General features: G+C 34.6%; 1 protein-coding gene across 3 annotated transcripts in view; it reads right to left on the minus strand.

Moving 5' to 3' along the window:
* LOC134853717 (bifunctional 3'-phosphoadenosine 5'-phosphosulfate synthase-like) overlaps positions 1–14,019 on the minus strand; it is a 41,592-nt gene extending 27,573 nt beyond the window's left edge. For 2 of the 3 annotated variants that reach the window (XM_063869718.1, XM_063869717.1), the window contains exons 1-5: positions 13,776–14,019; positions 12,791–12,938; positions 11,945–12,067; positions 11,485–11,597; positions 7,661–7,799 (exon numbers count right to left, since the gene is read on the minus strand). In XM_063869718.1, the coding sequence (XP_063725788.1) occupies positions 7,661–7,799; positions 11,485–11,597; positions 11,945–12,067; positions 12,791–12,938; positions 13,776–13,778 (526 nt within the window). In that variant the 5' untranslated portion in view covers positions 13,779–14,019. Of the gene's footprint in view, positions 1–7,660; positions 7,800–11,484; positions 11,598–11,944; positions 12,068–12,790; positions 12,939–13,225; positions 13,553–13,775 lie in introns of those variants that run through there. The other variant, XM_063869719.1, reaches the window with a different exon arrangement.
* Between the last annotated feature and the right edge of the window lie 4,202 nt (positions 14,020–18,221).

Raw genomic sequence — 18,221 nt, forward strand, 5'->3', positions numbered from 1 at the left:
CGGGGGCGGCCTTCAGATTTTCGTTCTGAAGTATTTGGTGATATTTTTCTAAAACTTTGAACATTTCGTCTTTTGTTTGTGATTGCATAAAAACATCGTCTAGATAGGTGATTGCGTTTTTCTTGAGTATTAGTGGTCTAAAAATTTTGCTCATAAAAGCTGAAAATGCTGCTGGTCCTATGGATATTCCATAGAATAAACGGTTGAATTCATATTGTTGGTTTCCGATAACAAATTGTGTTAAACGTCGTGATTGTTCATCTAGTGGCATTTGATTGTATGCACTATTCATATCGGCGGTTGTAAAGTATTTGCCGTTTATTTTTGTTAAAATAACTTGTATTGGTTCAATGGGCCAATTACATTTTGATTCATCTATGAGTGAATTGAGGTATCTAGCGTCGAGAACGATTTTTAATGATTCTCCTTTAGCTAGAATGATAACGGGATTGATAAATGTGTTGCCTTTTGGTTGTTCTTCTTTATTAACTGGTGATATAATATTGTATTGTTCTAAAATGTCGAGTAATCTGTTCACTTTATCATGTAAGTGAATTGGTACTTTACTTGCTCTCTGTTTTTTGAAAACTGCGTCTGGTTTTAATGGGAGATGTAGTGATGAACTGATTTTGCCAACATCGAATTTTGATGTTGCATAGACTGATGAATATTTAATTAGCTGTTTGGCTAACTTTTCAAATTCGTCTTGTGTTATTTGTGAATGTTGGAAATTAAACATTGTTAAAAATTTCTGTTGGTCCTCTGTGTAGTTACTTATGTTGAATGTAGGTTTGAAATATGGAGTTTTTGTGAAATAATCCGTATTTCTTTTTTCGTTACTTATTATATTATTTATAGATAATTCTTCATTAAGAATTGTAGATTGGCAAATATCTAGTAATTGGAGTATATTATTTACGCGATAGGCTTTTTCGTGTACTGGTGATATTGTAGCGTTGGTTTCACAATATCCTAAAAGTCCTAAAGGTAATGTTACTTGGTAAGGTGTGTTGTTATAGACATGTAAGGAAATGATATCTGAATTCGAATTTTTCAAATATTTTATGGATGAGATTGTGATTTTGAAGAATTTGTGAATAGGTTTGAATTCAAAATCTGACATATAAAATTTTTGTTTGTTTTGTTCTTTATCATATTGGTGAACTTGTTTGATTGAAAAATTATAGATGTTTCCTGATAGTGGTTTCAGGTGTTTTCTTTGTTGGTTAAATATCGGATAGAATTTTGAAAAGAATGGTGGTTGTTTATTTAATCTCTGAAAAAATGTTAAGGATGTTTCTTTTGTTTTTGTATATTTATCTTTGATTAATATTTTACTATTTAATATGTTAATTGTTGGTATATACTTCGAAATAAATGGTATTCCAATGATATTATATTTAATGTCAGTGATATGGAATATTTGTTTAAATGGCTTATTTAAAATTTTGCTTTGTTCCATTGTTCTGGTGGGGAGGAGAAATAATTGGATTTTTCCGTAGTTTATCAATGTTGATCCTTGTGCTGTTGCTAGTTTGCTGGAGGTTTCAAGAGGTGTTAGCTTTGGGTGTAAGGTTTTTATTTCATTCCATGTGGGGATGTTTATTATGTTTGATTCTGCTCCTGAATCAATTAAAAAATCTATTTCAAGGTCTGGTGGTTGAAATTCTTTATTTCTTGGGCTTTCTAAGAGAAATGGTATTGTCCAAATTTTTTCTTTGGGTTGTTCTTTTTGTATATTTTGATAAATGTGGTTTGTATTCAAGCATTTTGTTTTGGTATTTTTATTGGTTTGATTTGTAGTGTTAATCTCATTTGTTTCTTGCGTCGTTGGTGTGGAATTTATGGGTGTAGTGTAATAATTTTGAAGAAATTCTGATTGATTTTCATATATGTGTGATGGAAAGGGTTGTTCATATATGACAGATTCATAGTCATTTTCGACTTTTATCATATTGATAGAAAGAGTGTTTTCAGTATCACTTTCTGAATCTGATGATGTACAGTTTATTTGATTGAGTTGTAACGTATCAGTTACTGTGTCATCAATACCTGGAGGGTCTGATGTTGTTTCTGGGTTAGATTGTACTTGATTGATTTGTCTTTGATGTTTAGGTGTACTACTTCTGTGGCGATTATTAGAATTATTATAGTTATTATTATTCCGGTGTGGTGATTGGGAATAATTTCTATAACGATTATTATAACTTGAGTGTCGATTTTGTGAATTATTTCGCGATCTGTTTTGGTAATTATTGTTTGGTCTGTTATAGTTCGATCTATTATATGAGTTATTCCTTGATCGATTGTTCGGGTAATTCTGGTTTCGGTTGTTTGAATAACTTCTATTTCGATTATAGGAGTAGTTTCTATTCCTATTGTATGATGAATTTCGTGATGGGTTGTTTGGATAGTAGTTATTTCTTGATTGGGAATTAGATCTAGAAACAAATCGTTGTGTATTTGAATTTGATCTGGAGTAGTTATTTCGACTATTTGGTCTATTGTAGTGATTTTGTGATGAATTATTCGTGTTTCTTCGTTCTGGTGATCTTCCTCTATAACTTGAGTTATATGGTGATTGATTTCTTGTATAATTTGTATTGTTCGGGAGTGGTTTTCCTGAACTGTTGTTGCTGTGGACTGTTTTGTTCGGTAGATTTTGATCTTTTTTCATGTATTGATAGAATGATTTATTTGGTTCTTTGTATTTTTGAGGTTTATTTTGATTGTCTTGCTGTTTTTGTCTACATTCGGAAATACTATGTCCGTATCGTCGGCAATAATTACACCATTTTTTGAAAGATGGTTTGCCTTTGAAGTTTGGGTTCTTTTCATAAATATTGAGTATTTCAGTGATTTTTTCAACGAGGTCTGTCTCTGATTCCTGTATATTATTAATATTAGTGGGAGTCGTTTCAATTCTGTTAACGTATTGTAGTTTCAGATTTTCCGTTTCTTCTAGTTTCATCGTGATTTCTGCTTGTTCTAATTTGTCTACTAGTTTTCGAAAATCTAAATCGGGTTCTCGAATTGAAGAAGGATGAGATGCTCTCTTTTTTATTGCTATTTTCCTTAATTGTGGTGTTAAGGTCATCATTAAGATTTCTGTCATCTTTGTGTTTTTATAGTCATGTGTATTTAATGAATATGCTTTTCGAACTAGTGTTTCGATTCGTACTGCTATTTGCTTGATGGTTTCGTTTGGTAATCTGCGAATTTCATTACATAAAACTCTTTGTTGTTGTTTGTTTCTTTCGGAGTCAAACATTTTTGAAAATTCCTGTGTAAACCTTTTCCAGTTTGATTTTATTTCTAGAGGTAGTACTGAAAACCATTTTTGGGCTGCGCCATCTAAGGTTGTTTGTATTAACGCTGTGCGTCGATGTATCCAGTTTTGATGTAGTGGCGTATTAATTGGTTCAGGTCCAATATTTAAAATCAGGTTTGCTGTTACTGCATTTAAATAATCTTCTACAGAGTATTCAGGGTCTGTTCCTGTGAAAACCATTAAAGGTTTGTTTGATGTTATTGATGATCCACCCATAAGGTATGGATTCATTGTCATTTGTAATGATTCTGCTGCATTTGGCATTTGAGAAAAATTCGAAAGTTGGTTTCTTGTTATTTCATGTTGTTGGAGATAATATGGGAGTGGTATTTCATTTTGCATTTGTGATGCTTGATACGAGTGTGTAGTCATTGGATTTTGTTGTTGAATTGGTTGTTGATGTTGTGCATCTATTGGTTGTGGAGAAAAATTTCTATGATTTGTACGTGTTCTCTGTATTCCTTGTCTACGATATTCTTGAGTATTTTGTGTAAATATATCCGGTTGTAAGAAATCATCATCTGAGGATAAATAATCCATTTGATAAGATGTCTGTTTTTTATTTTTATTTTGTTGAAAAAATGGGTAATTTTCACTGTGATCCTGTGGAGGATTTGTTTGGAAATTTATTGGTTTAGGTTGGGTCATTGGGTTATCCCAATTTCGAGATCTTATATATTGGTTAAAATTTCTTTGTGGTTGATTATATGTTTTTGATGGATGTGTATAATTATAATTATGATCTGCAAAGTTGTTTCTAGTGAATGTTTTGCGTGTTTTTGATGGTATTGTCATGGGTCTGTATGTTTGGTAATCCATATGTGAATATTTAGGGGCAACCGAAGGTTTAACGGTTGATTGTAAGGTTACCTGTGTTTGTGAAGGATTTGTATTTCTTGGTGTTGTTAAATTTGGGCGTATTGGTGAAATACTTTGTTGTGTAGTTGTTGTGCGTACAATTTCTTCATTTATGAAGTGTGATGGTGTCTGTATATCTTGTTGAGTAAGATTCCTAGTTCCATTGAGGTTTTCGTTGTGTATGACTGTAGAGTTTAAACTATTATTTTGTGTATCGGGTAAAAATGTATTATAGTTTAATGGTGTTGCATCAATTGTTAATGGTATTACTCTTACATAATCTCTTATGTAAGATATTGTACCTATTGCTTGACTTGAGATTGATTGTGGAAAGCTTATAAATGCGGGATGAGACCATTCGGGGTCCCAAACATAATCTGATTGTTCTGTGATAGCGGTATCATCGTTCGAATTTTGGGGTCTAAAATTTTTTCTTGCTTGTGCAATTAAATCAATATTGTGTGTGAAATAATCTATTATGAACCATGCCAAAATTTTTTGTAAATCGTGTTTGGTATGTTGTGAAACGTCGTCTTTCGTGAAATTTTCTTTTATGATGTTTAAATAACTAGAGAGTAGTGTGATTTCATGTCGTACTCTTAAATGTTTAGATGTTTCTGTCGGTGAGACATTTGTTAATGGGAGTTCATTTTCTAATATCGAAATATAACTATATATTATTGCGAAAACTTCATTGGTGAAAATGGAGTTTGCTCTTTGTGAGTTATGGTATTGGATGCTTTTTATATATTCTGAAAAAACTTTTGAAAATTCTAAATCAAGGTCGTCTGTTTGAATTGTATATTTTCTATTATTATGGTTTGGTGAGGTGAATTCTATGGAGTAGATTCCATACTGTTGTGTTATGTTGCATATATCTTTTAAGTAGTGGTCTATGATTTGTCTTTTGATTTTTACATCTGGGAACTCTGTTTTACATGGACTAATTCCGGGTTCAAATAAATTTACGAGTAAATTTTGACAAAATATGTGTTGTCCTCTATCAGTATCTGCGTCTACTATAAAAGGAAAGATTTCATCATCATCTGGAGTTTCTTCACCTGGAGTGTGCGTTGAGCTCATTTTTTCGTTCGATGACTGTTAATATGTAATTATTAATGTGTCGAATTGGTTGATTCCAATTGTATAAATGTACTGGTTTGTGTTTGTACTGCTTTTTTATTCTTCTTTTTCCTCTTTGTGATGAATTTGAAGTTGTTTCTGAGTCAGAAAAATATAGTTGATCGTGAAGTGGGCAATTTTTATCTATTGATTCTTTTAGTTTGTAAAGTTCGTCTAAACTGTTGGTTTCTGATTCTGAAAATGCGTTTCGATTTTTTGAAAATCTTTTTCGTGTTATTTGTCTTTGTTTAGTTATTATTTTCCTCTTTAGTGTTTGTCGTTTTGTGCGAATGTATCCAACTGTTTGTGTATGAGGTGTGATTACAAGGTCGTATTTTTTGTTATCTATTTCACAATTGTGTAAAACGATTGTTTGTTTATTTCCTAGGTTTTTAAATGACATAAGGTTTAGGATGACGGATGCAAAAAGTTGTTAAGTGAATTCTGATTACTTAAACTGTTAGTTCTTACGATTTTTTGGTTAGCTTAACCTGGGTCTATTTGTTCAGGGTTGGAGAGAAAAGTATATCGATTCCGAAGAATGATTTTTACTTTCTCGTGACTAGTATAAGCTAAGGTGTTAACTTACTTAATCTTACTTAGGGGTAGTGATTGTGTTCAAGGGTTGGAGAATAGTAAATCGATCCACAAGGTTCAGGTATAATTAGAACGCGAGTAGTTCGTTAGATACTATTTTAAACTTACTAAGTCTAAAATTTATCCTGGGTCTGGTAAGAGGGGGGGTCAAGTGAAGGATGAATAACCGAAGTTCTTCACTGTTTATCCTAATTTGAATGATTAGTTTTGTTTAAAAATTTCTATTAGTCCTGGGTTTTTAGAGAGGGTTGGATAGTGAATCGACGTTTGAGGTCGTTAGACACTAATTAAGTGGGTGGGGGAGAACAAAGTTGTTCTGTTTGATCCAAGGATAAGCCTTGATGATCAAGTTTGAAATTTAATTAAGTAGAAAATGATTTAAGATCCAAGGATAAGCCTTGATGATCTGGTTTTAAAATTAAGTGACTTTAAGTTTTAATAAAGTTTTAAATTTGTGTAAAGGAAAGATTTAGTGTTTTATGATGTTAGTGAGTTGATGATTGCTGTTATGTTTTAGGTGATGAAGCTGGAACAACAGGATGATTTATGATTACTAACCATTTATTGTCATGCTACTAATTTTTATTTATATTTTCCAATAAATATTTTTCAAACATGTTTTGTATATTACTGCAGAGTTTTAGGAAAACGATCTAAGATCTTTTTATCAATCGTTATTGTATAATATTAATTTTGTTTAGCGCCTGAAATGATTTTGAAGATTAACTTCAAGGTTTTATGTTTGCAAATGGAAATCTAAATTCATTGCAAGTAGTATTCGAAATATAAAAGTTTGTTCTGGCTTTTGCCGAACTATCATATAACTATACGGCAAGTTTCTACTTTGTCGTATGTCGTCTTTGGTTCGAGGTCTTCTTCCAATTCCGGGTAGTTCTGTTATGGTTCGGAATATTGGCTCTGATCTATTGAGTCGGAGAGACATTTCAATTAAATTATTGTCGTATAACATTTTGTAAATGTTTTTGTCTAATTTCTAATCTATTTTTGGTTAATTCTAATCTAGTAAGGTCTTGTTCGAGACTTATGGTCGCACCAGATGAGTTAGGACTGGAGTGTATAACTCATAGAGTAATTTCGGATAGGGTACACCGTCTGCTCGTCACGCTATCTTATTTTCGGCCGGATAGATTCGTGCAACTTCTTAGTCTAATACCGATCCTAATCTTACTCTTATACTATCTAGTCTCAGGTTGTTTAACTAGTCTCTGCTAGGCTCAATAGATCTAGGGTATACTGGTTTATTGCGGCTGCTGAAGTGCTCGGGAGAGTCCAACTAATTTCTAAGTTAAATTCAAATCTCTCTGGTGCTGAAATTACAAGTAACTTCAGCACTTACAAATAAGTGGGTTGTTAGTTAGATGGATCATGATTGGTTAATATTAAATACTTTACATTGGTAAAATATCTAATTTATCCAATCATAAAATGTAGTTTAGATCAGGTTCCAAAATCCTCATCATTATTTAGCTTGAAAATTAGGCCAAAAACCAAATCACTATTGTTTTTGCGCATAAGTTTCTTTAAGTACAAATCCGATAGCCCGCAAAGAAAGCTTCGCGCATTTATTACGAAACTCGATGTTTAAACTTTCTGGAAAAATCAACACAGCCAGCCAATTATTTTACATTGGCAATTTCATTCTGAAAAAACTACCAAGGTGTTTACTGGTGTATTACCAATCAATCTTGTTATACTGTTTAACAAAAGATTCTTTTTGAGGCTCTTCTCTACCTTTGATTAGACCGGCCCTGGCCTTCTTGTAGAGTCCCTTGACGTCCCTCGTCTCACAAACTTCCAGAGGAGCATCGACGAAGATCTCGAAGAACTTCAGATTGGCCTTCTCGTGGATCTCACGTGCCTGTTCTCTGTCCTAAAACAAAAGGGTCGAACTACTGTCAATTTGAATAGAGTTAGCAGATATTAGTCTAGATTGATTATTTATGTTTTGAAGGTAAAACCAATGTAAGAATTCCGCACAGACCAATATCCCGTTATTTTGCACAAGCGCCACTGAAGTCGCGTTCATAGAAACTATTTTTCAGATTCTTTCACACGAATTCACCTTCATTCGTTACCCAAAAAAAGACAAGAAAGGTCTAATTGAACTTATTTTTACAAGTCCATTTCCAAAAATATAAGGTCATATATCATGTTTTTCAGAGCATGAATTCACTGCTTACTATTTAAACATCTGCATGCTATTTCAAATAGCTTTGTATTGAAGCAAAACATTCTACAAGGACAAGCGACAAAACGTAGTAGGTATTTGGTTCAATTTATTTCTTTGACGTGCATGGATTAAAACATCCTTATCGAAGCTATTCAAGTTTAAAACTCAGTTATCGCGACAAGTAATCAAAGCTTTCGGATTATGTATTACATCATTAGATAAGATGCATTCAGTAAACGTAGACATCGAATGTGTAAATACTGTAGGCGCGTTCATTATCTGATGAGTCAGACAATTAAATCCACCCGTAATAGCGCCATATTTTATTTGCTTCAATGCAAAATTTAATAGCTGCATTTAACAAACTAATTTTCCACAGAAATTACACGGTACTCGGTCGCAAAACCATTGCTAATCGCAAGGATGAAAACTTTTTAGGCGCTGTTATCATAATATAGAGATCTAGTCATTCATTTCTAATTTTCTTATTTGGGGGTGGAAATATGGACAGATAGGCGAAGCTCGCTTCACAAACACAAGCGAGAACACTACAAAAAGCAGCTCTAGAAAATGCAATAAGAAAAAACAGAAATAAGCCTCAAATTAGCAAAAAATCAGCTAGGTCTAGGATTCGATCTGCGAGCTACTGCAATCAAGAGACAAGCACTAGTAACGAACAAGACTGCTCGTATCGATGGAGCAGTAATAACATGAAAAATTTAATGTAATAAAGTGAAATGATATATTTTTTTAAATATGAGAATTTTTGTGAAAATCATCCTTCCACACGTCATTCAAAGTACAGAGTGATAGATTTAGTAACAAATCAATTATGGCATAAGCTTCCTTCAACCAATTTGGAACGATTTCTATGACGGATTAAACCTCCGCTTACGCGTTAATAGCGCGAAAATACCGCGAGTTAATTGTCCCAAATTGGCAACCTTTAAACCCCATAACGTTACAAAAAATGATCACAAATGTAATATCTTATTGAATTTAGGATAAAAAAACGATACCTTTTGAATGATATTTTAAAATTCCCTCAAAAATGGCTAGTTAAAAAGTCGAAATTTGTCTGAAAAAAAAACCACCCCGAGCACATTCCGTTATATTCGTTACGAAAGTCGGAACAAAAACTAATAGTGCTTAATTTATTAGATTTATTGGTATTGGAATATAAATACTTAACAACTTGATCAACCTGGAATTGTTGTTTTGTTGAAACATGAGAATATATCAGAATAATTATTAGGAACAGGCGGCGAGTTCCAATGTGAAAATTTAAAAAAGTATTTTTTGAAAACATTGAAATATCTGTTTTTGTTCCGACTTTCGATACGAAAGTAACGGAATATTTGTGCTCGGGGTGGGTTTTTTTTCTTCAGACAAACTTCTTTTAACTAGCCATTTTTGACGGAATTTTTTTATATCATTCGAAAGGTATTGTTGTCCTGAGCTCAAATTTGAAAAGATATTTCACCTGTGATCATTTTTCGTAAAGTTACCGGGGTTTAAAGATTGCCATTTTGGCCAATTTGGGACATTTAACGCGCGATATATTTCGCGCTATTAACGCGTGAGCGGAGAGTTAATCCGTCTTAGAAATCGTTCCAAATTGGTTAAAAGAAGCTTATTTGCCATAATTGGTTTGTTACAAGGAGTAAAATCTATGCCTTTGTATTTTATATGGCGTGTGGGGGGATGCTTTTCATTTAAAAAAAATTCAAATTTTAGAAATTTTTTTTGTTTCATTTTGTTTTATTTCATTGAATTTTTTAATGTTATTACTGCTCCATAAACCTTAAAAGGCAGTCGGAACATTCAGGGCTTCGCCCTGATACGAGCATTCTTGTTTTTTCTTCAAATGAATGCCACACACAGCGCCAAAATGAACAATCAATTAGTGTTTTTTTAGGGATTCGAATTATTGAAAAGACTTTTAACCAAATTCGAATTATTGAAAAGACTTTTAACCAAAGAAATTATACTATGAATGAAGTAAAATGAGTAATATAGAGAGGAACAGAGCCCGGACTTAAAGGTGCCAAAAAATATCTAATTCTCACAACTAATTCTCTGTTTGATGTTATTCAAATACTAACACTTGCGTTCAGCTTTTTGGTGGCATGTGTCGAAAATATATGGTTTTTGCCTCTTCAATTCTTCTCGTTCGCACCGACACATCAAACAAATCATTCAAACAAAGAACTTCATGTGGTTGTCATGTATTTCAAAGTTAAATCGAACAAGACTGCTCGTATATCAGCACAAAGCCCTGTAGTTTCCGACTGCACTTAAGGCCAATTGAAATTTTTTTCCTTGAATAATTGACACAATTTTTTTAAGAAAAATTAAAAAGTGTTTTCCATTTTTTCTTCATTTTACGTAAAATACTACACGGTAAAATAATGAGGGTGTGTTTAGCGTCTCCTATTGTGATAATAGGATTAAATTGCTGGCCTCAAACGCCCGTAACTTTACGAAAAATGACTCAGGGTGCAATATCTTTTTTAACTTGAGTTTAAGATAACAATATCTCTCAGATGGTACAAAAATTCCGTCAAAAACGCTTTGTTAACATGTCAAAAACTGCTTGAATAAAATATACACCAAGCATAGATATTCCGCACTTTCTTAGAAAATCGGAACAATAAAGCAGCTACATATGCTAATAAATTGCCAATGCGATTCAGAAAAAGTGGCACAAATTGCAAATAGACACAATTTTGCAAGTAATAATTTGAGCAAACTAAAGGCATCCACTTTGAATGTAACAAATCGCAAAGCATAGAGCCACATTCTTTATAAATTATGCATTTAGAAAAATTGCTAGATATATTAAGTTAGAAAATTTGTGAAATCGAATTTTTATTATTGATATGTTGCTTAAAACAAATCGCTTTTTTTCGGTTTATTTAATGAATTAAAAATGCATCAACTGTGCTAGCCTATTACTATTCGAATGTCGAAGCACATGCTATCAAAAAGCTGAAAAGGTGCCCGAAAATGGCACCAATATTTGCGCTAATCTTAATAACACGCTAAGCTTACGCTACTGTAAAGACTATGGTTAAAAGTAAAAACAAAAAATCCTTCGAAGAAAAAAATCTTGTAAGAAAAAACAAATGGCCTTAAAGTTCTTTGAAATTATTTCCACTTTCGAAACTAGAAGTCGATTACGTTTTTCGTGACCTTTACCGCCATTTTGCTGCACGATAGAAAAGTTTTTCTCCTTTAACAAAGGAAACAATCTGAATTCAAAAGTTGAACAGCAAAAAAAAATTAAAGCGCGAATACATTTTGAAAGTTTTTCGTGAAAAAATCACCAGGACCATATGAGAATCTTCACTATATTCATTGACTCTTAAAAAGGAATGAGTACCTTTCTGAATGGTGAGATGAAAGCAGTGAGTGCCACTATGCCTCCATCTGCGAACAATTTGGCCACCTCCCCTATTCTCCTGATGTTCTCCTCTCTGTCTGTCTCGCTGAAGCCTAAAAGAATAACAATAATTAAAACACTATTTCTTATCGCAAAGTTTATTATTACAGTAGAAAGCAGATGTACAAATACAAAGTTTACCCTCATCCCTTCGGAACGACCCAGCCTTTCACATGCGACTTCTCCGCCATGGTACACAGGTTTTTAGCCTACTTGTACTATAAATTGAATCAGCTTAGACTCAACCTTATATATTTATACTCCGAGTTAGGCCTCCGGGCTGGTTGACTTTAAAGTTAATCAAAATGGTACCAAAGGGAAACACTAATCCGTGCCTGATATTGACAATTATCCAAAAGCAAGCAAACTTTGTGCACACAGATTTAACATAAACTCATACCTAGGTTTTTGTTCAGCCCGTGTCTGATGTTGTCTCCATCGAGGGTGTAGGCGGGCACACTCTTGCTGCAGAGGTAGTCTTCCAGGTTGAACGCCAGAGTTGATTTACCAGCTCCGGATAGACCTGAAGATTGACAACAATTAATTAAAAAAAACTGGATCGATTTCAGGAAAACAGCTAGAAACAATTGAAAGAACACTTGTTCTTACTTGCAAGAAAACTTGCAAGAACAATTATTGAAACTGGTATAATGAAGCAAAACCCTTCAATTCTGGAAAAAAAAATAAGCAAACAATAATTCTTACATGTTTTTTGAAAAAATCTTAAAATTCGAGTTACAATGACAAAAAAATAGATGCCCTTAGAGCTCTTTGAAGGAATTTCTGGAACAATTTATAGTTGGTAATTTTTCGATAAAAATTAACGCAATTTGAAAAAACTGGATCAATAGATAAAATTTTTATTTTGCCAAGAAATCTGATAATTAAGTTCCTTTTTCAAAACTAGAATTTCATCACAATTTTCGCTGTTCGATAGTGGAGTTTGCCTTCCTCTTAACAAAGGAAATGAACTAATTTTTAAAAGACATGAAAAGTCCAAGCCGCGAAAAAGTAAATTCTTGAAAAAAAATCATCGCTACCTATGTACGAGTCTGAACTACGTTCATCGACTCTTAAACATCACTTCAAACCTTCCACAAGAAAGAAACATCTTCCAGAATTAAGAGCGGTGAATGCTTATCCATAAAATTTTCATCCAATTCCATAATAAAAGTCCAAAAAGAAAGTGAAGTTTTTCTTACTTTTTTGATCAAATATGACAAAAATTCCAACGAAATTTGATCACCTGTGAACCAGATAGTGCAACCATGAAATCCATTTCTTTCTCCTGGTCCCATAATCTGACCCCTCTGTTCTCTGGAGACCCTGGATGGCTGGTATGTGACATTGGTTGACCTCATCTCGTTCGATGATGAAGGGCTAGTTGAGGCAGCCTGCAACATGTTCACGTTCGTATAATCGTGCAAGCTAACTTTCAGTTTTGGAAGCTAACAAATATTGGTAAAAATGGAAACAATTTTAATAAAATTATCGTAAAAAATCTATACCAGCACAAACAAAAAACACTGCTGATCAAAAAATCTCGAAAAACATGAAGTAAATGGCATGAAAAATTTATATTAAATAGTGAAAGAGCAAACGAGCAAGAAAAATTATGCAAATGCAAACTTTTACAGCACGGAAGTTACAATCAAATAAGTAATGAGCAAAAAAAACTTACGCGTTCACCGAAAAATTTTATTCAAGCGAGAAGGCCTCAAGTTGATTATAAAGTTTAATTCCCTCTTCCGAGTTTGGAGATAGCAAATACCACAACGCTTGTCACTAAAAACGCTCACTGGAATTATAATATCATGTAAAACAGCGTGAAAATCTGTTGAAGTGGTTACGCGTGTCCAAAACAATGGCGCTACTTAAAACGTGTTGCCTGCTCTAACCAAACAATGTAAGAACTAGTTGAAATAGTATAAAAAATTAAGGATCTCACTTTAGATTTAAAAAGACTACAAAGTTAAGGTTGTATTCAATCGCCTACTTAATCAAACTTCGCTTATCAAAGATATACAAACTGAAAATGACAAACAAATATTCGTCAAGCGTTCATTATCGTGCAACCTTGATTTGCTAACATGTTTATCTACGATATCGAACTAATCTAGTAAAAATCACCGAAAAGGTTAACGTACTAGATAGTATGGTAGTAAGATCGAATTTCAAGGTTAAGTGGTGACTTCTGGTTTAAACAACGTACGCATTAATCAAAATCTTACCATGTTTTACACAGGATAGAACGATAAATCGATGTGTGATTAGGTCTGTCACTTGTTGAGCAAGGCCACTAATTCGGATACAATCCACTAAATTTGCTAACTGTTGTGATATGTAGGAAATTGAACCGAATTAAAGTAATTTCTTCAAAACAATAACCCCAGTCCAGTTAGGTTTGTTTGCACTTCACGTGGGTATTTCTTCAACTAGCTAACCAGCTTGGTCCAACCTCGGATTAACTTCAAATAAACTGAAAAACACACTAGTTACGGCCGTTTATAAAGTTCAATGCAGGGCATCATTCAACTTTAAAAACGAATATAAAGGAGATAGAGAAAAATCGTTAAACTCGGTTTGTATGATGGTTTTGAAAATTCAACCTAAAACATTACTTTTTCACAGAGGCGAAGCAAGCTTCACACCACTTCCGATTAAAAAATAGAACGGCAGCTAGCCAAAAAAAAATAGGACAAAAGCCACTGATTCGAAAATAAAGTATAGAGAGGCGAAGCAGAGCTTCGAGACCACTTGCGATAGAAAAATGTGTGGCTCTCACTACTTGCAGACGAACCGACAAATCGAACAAAACATTCAAACATTTTTCCCAAAAAAAGAAATTTGCCGAATTATCCGATTTGTTGACTCTCACTACTTGCAGCTGAACCGACAACTGAAACAAAATTTTCAAACATTTTTCCCAAAAAAAAAAGAAATTTGCCAAAATATCCGATCTGAATTAACTGCAGCTTTAGAAGTTTTACAAAGAGAGGCGAAGCTTCAGACTACAAAGATAACTGTAAACTAGATATTTTGCGCTACTAAAAAGCGATTGCCTATCTCGTTTTTTATACAGGACAGGTTCTAGTTAAACTTAAGTTGACACAAAAACAGAGAAAAAGCCAGTTGACAAAAAGCGTCAGAACACAGCGAAGCAGCTAGAGAAAGTTTTGGTCACTACTTTTCTGCTTTCGAAAACCAAACATTTAACCGAGGATAATATCTTCCAATTTGAAAGAACAGCGCAGCGCCATTTCAGACACTTTTTTAAAATAAGTGGACAGAAGAGTAAGCGGATGCATGAATACCGAGGTTACAGTCTAGATATTTTCTAGATATGGAAGTTATTATGATAAAAAGGTGATCTTGGTCTTGATGTCTTTATAATTCAACTCGATACGTGTTACGTTTCTTCAATATCTTTCTATCGGATCTCAACATTGACATATTTCTATCGGATCTCAAAAATCGTAAAGTCCCCGGGGAGGCCCTTTGTGGGATCGAAGCTGTGGCAAAAGCCTATGCTAGAAGGTTAAAACAAACACCATGTGACAAAGGCGTTGAGAGGGCCCGAAAATATCTGAAGAGTAATGGATTAGTTGCGGTACAGTATGACAAAGGCGTGGGTTTTTGTGCAATGAGGAAGGACACCTACGAGAACAAGTTGTCGGAGACATTAGATTCAAATCAATTCAGCGAAAGTAAAGACACAAGTGATGCGATTGTTTTGAGGATAGAAAGAGACATCAATGAGGAGTTGTTGGCTACGAGGAAAAAAGACGAAATAAGTGAGAACCTCTACACAAGGATGAGAACTACTGGGGGGCAGCCCGCCAGGCTTTATGGGTCGGCGAAAATGCATAGAGTGAATACCCCATTAAAACCGGTCCTCTCCTTGCCTGGTAGCTCTTAATATAACTTGAACAAGGTTCTTGCAAAATTTTTTTGAGAAAATTGAGGGCGCAAACATCGAAACCAACTCACTAGATGCGAGAGAAACCTTAGAGAGCACTAATCTTGAGCCCAATGAAAATTTGATATCTCTAGATGCGAAGAGTTTGTATACAATTGTTCCACTGAAAGAAGCAACAGGCATAGCTCTGAGAAAACTGTATGAGCAAGATGAACCACCATCAATTGCTAGGAAAACCATGAAGAGACTGTTGAACATGGCTGTTAGTCAAGACCATTTCAAATGCATTGAAACATTGTACGTTCAGAAAGATGGTTTGGCAATGGCGGCATCTCTTGTTGTTGTTTTAGCAAATCTTTGGCTGAAGCAGTACGAAACTGCACTCTCGAGGGATATACCCGAAACGTTTTTGCCCGAGAAAAATCCAACGGAATATGTCCCGAGTGCAATAAGAAAGTCACGTACAGGTCAAAAGGTGTCGAATGTGAATGCTGTTTGAACTGGTATCACGTAAAATGTGGTGATATATCAGATGATGAGTATCGAAATATATGTGAAACCGTCTGGTACTGTAGAAAATGCATCGCAAAAAGAGAGAAAAATAAGTCAGTGCAGCAAGCTAAGATATTTCTACGTTACGTTGACGATATAGTGAGAACAGTGAAGGGTGATCCTGAAAAAGTGCTACGGGCTGCAAACTTACTACATCCAAATTTACAGTTCACAATAGAGACAACAAACACAAACGGAAAATTGGCATTTTTGGATTTACAAATTAGTATTGACAAAAGCAGGAAATGTGCCATTCTGCCAGATTGGCACAGCGCAACCTTCCGGCGAAACACGAATCAGCGAGAAAAGGTCTTAACAAAAAAAGTGCTGCGAAGGAGGGTAGAAATATTCTAGAAATTTCTATTTTCAAAGTTTCGATTATCAAGTGGATATTTTTTAGAAATAAAAAAACGGCCATTTTGACTGAAAAAGGTGAAAAAGTCAGAACAACAGCAAATCTAGTGGAAAACAGTCGCACATTATCACAGAAAAACGAAGCCTCTTATCGTGACAATCACGCACGATAAGATTCTTAGCAGAAGAAGATAGTGGGAAAGGAGGCTTTGGTGGGGAAGTGGTGGAGAGCAGTACCCTCCCGGGCCACGAAATGGGAGAGATAACGACGTTATCTCGAGAAAAACACGGAAGCGGAGGCTCGGTCCCCCAGAGACTGATATATGGTGAAAAACTATAGTAAACTAACTTTTTAGCTACTCTGATGCCATAGAACTTTGAATTGACCCCGGTATTATTTGATATTTTAGAATATGAGTAGCTAGGAAGAGGAAAGGGTCAATCCATCTCCAACGGATTTAATATAAAACTGTCACCAAAAACATATTAAAATAGGGTATTCGAGCCGTGTTTTCAATAGCAATCACGTAGTCTGAGGATCCGAGACTCAGCTATGTGGTTGTGTTCGCATGTAAACGAAAGCTGATCAAAAGTCGTTTGACTGATGGCCTAAAGTTAGTAACTTTTTACTTAGCCCTAAACAGACCAGAAAATCATCTGGCAAGGTTGAGACGGTGAAAAACGAGTAGAATTTTTTGTTTAAACTACGCTCATTTTAATTATTTTTAGGTACTTTCACTAGGAATTGCGGAAAAAGTCTTTCAGAACCTATATAGGTGGTGAAAAAAGGCCATTTTGACAAACGCGTTTTTGGCAATTTCTCAGAGACTAGCCAAACGATGGGCATAATTTTGATACCATACGTCGACGTTTTTGACCACTTTTCCGGACCGCCACCGTTTTTGGGTTGGTAATCTCGGAAAAGTATTTTTTTTTTAGAATTTGTTGTCTCGGAGGGTCCAAATTTTAGGGAACCCTCCGAGCGTCAGAAAAGTAACTCGGGTGATTAAGGTACCCTCCGAAGTAACCCTCCGAGGTAAGCTAAGTGTCTTAACAACCCTACTGAGTAACCCTCCGGAGTGACTTAAGCCTCTTAGCAACCCTCCTTATTGAAAATTTAGGGGTATCTTCTGGGGCAATTTGAGCAACTAGAATATCCATTTAGAGTCGGAATAAAAGGTCAACTACTAACGGGCGTGCATATTAAGACCACAGGAGCCCATTTTAACCGGAGATTTGTGATCAATTTTGGATTCTAGATCGGGTCTGTTAGAAGTACCCGACAAAATTTTTTTTGGTTGTGATTTTGGTTGTTTGGTTGCCTTGAGCTACTTAATAGGAAAGCTCGGGCAATCCGAGAACACATAAAAGAAGACCTCGTTGAGTGTATTAGGCAGATACACACTCACTTGAGAAGGAAAGTTGTTCCCTGCTCTCGTGCACTTGGAGCGTTCCGGGTGTGGGGGAACTTTTTCATAGACTTTGGAAATTTTTCGATCAGAGGTTGCCTTGAGCTACTTAGTAGGACAGCTCGGGCAATCTCAGGACACCTAAAAGAAGTCCTCGGTGGGAGTATTAGGCAAATACACACTCACTTGAGAAGACTGTGTTCTGAGCTTCGTTCTTTCGGAGCGTTCCAATTGAGGGAAGTCTTTTTCTTTAAGACAAAGTTTTATTGATCTGTTTTGAATCATCACTGCCTTTTTACAAAATTTTGTTTGATTTTAACAGAGCAGTGATTTGATAAGAACGTGGCGGTAAATTGATACTGAAGAAAGGTCGCTGTCACCTGTAGGAAATTCTTATCTGATTATCAATTGTGTTTTGTGTATTGATTATATCTTGTGAAAAT

Source organism: Symsagittifera roscoffensis, chromosome 8 (assembly GCF_963678635.1).
Source record: "Symsagittifera roscoffensis chromosome 8, txSymRosc1.1, whole genome shotgun sequence".
In the NCBI taxonomy this organism is placed as follows: domain Eukaryota; kingdom Metazoa; phylum Xenacoelomorpha; order Acoela; family Convolutidae; genus Symsagittifera; species Symsagittifera roscoffensis.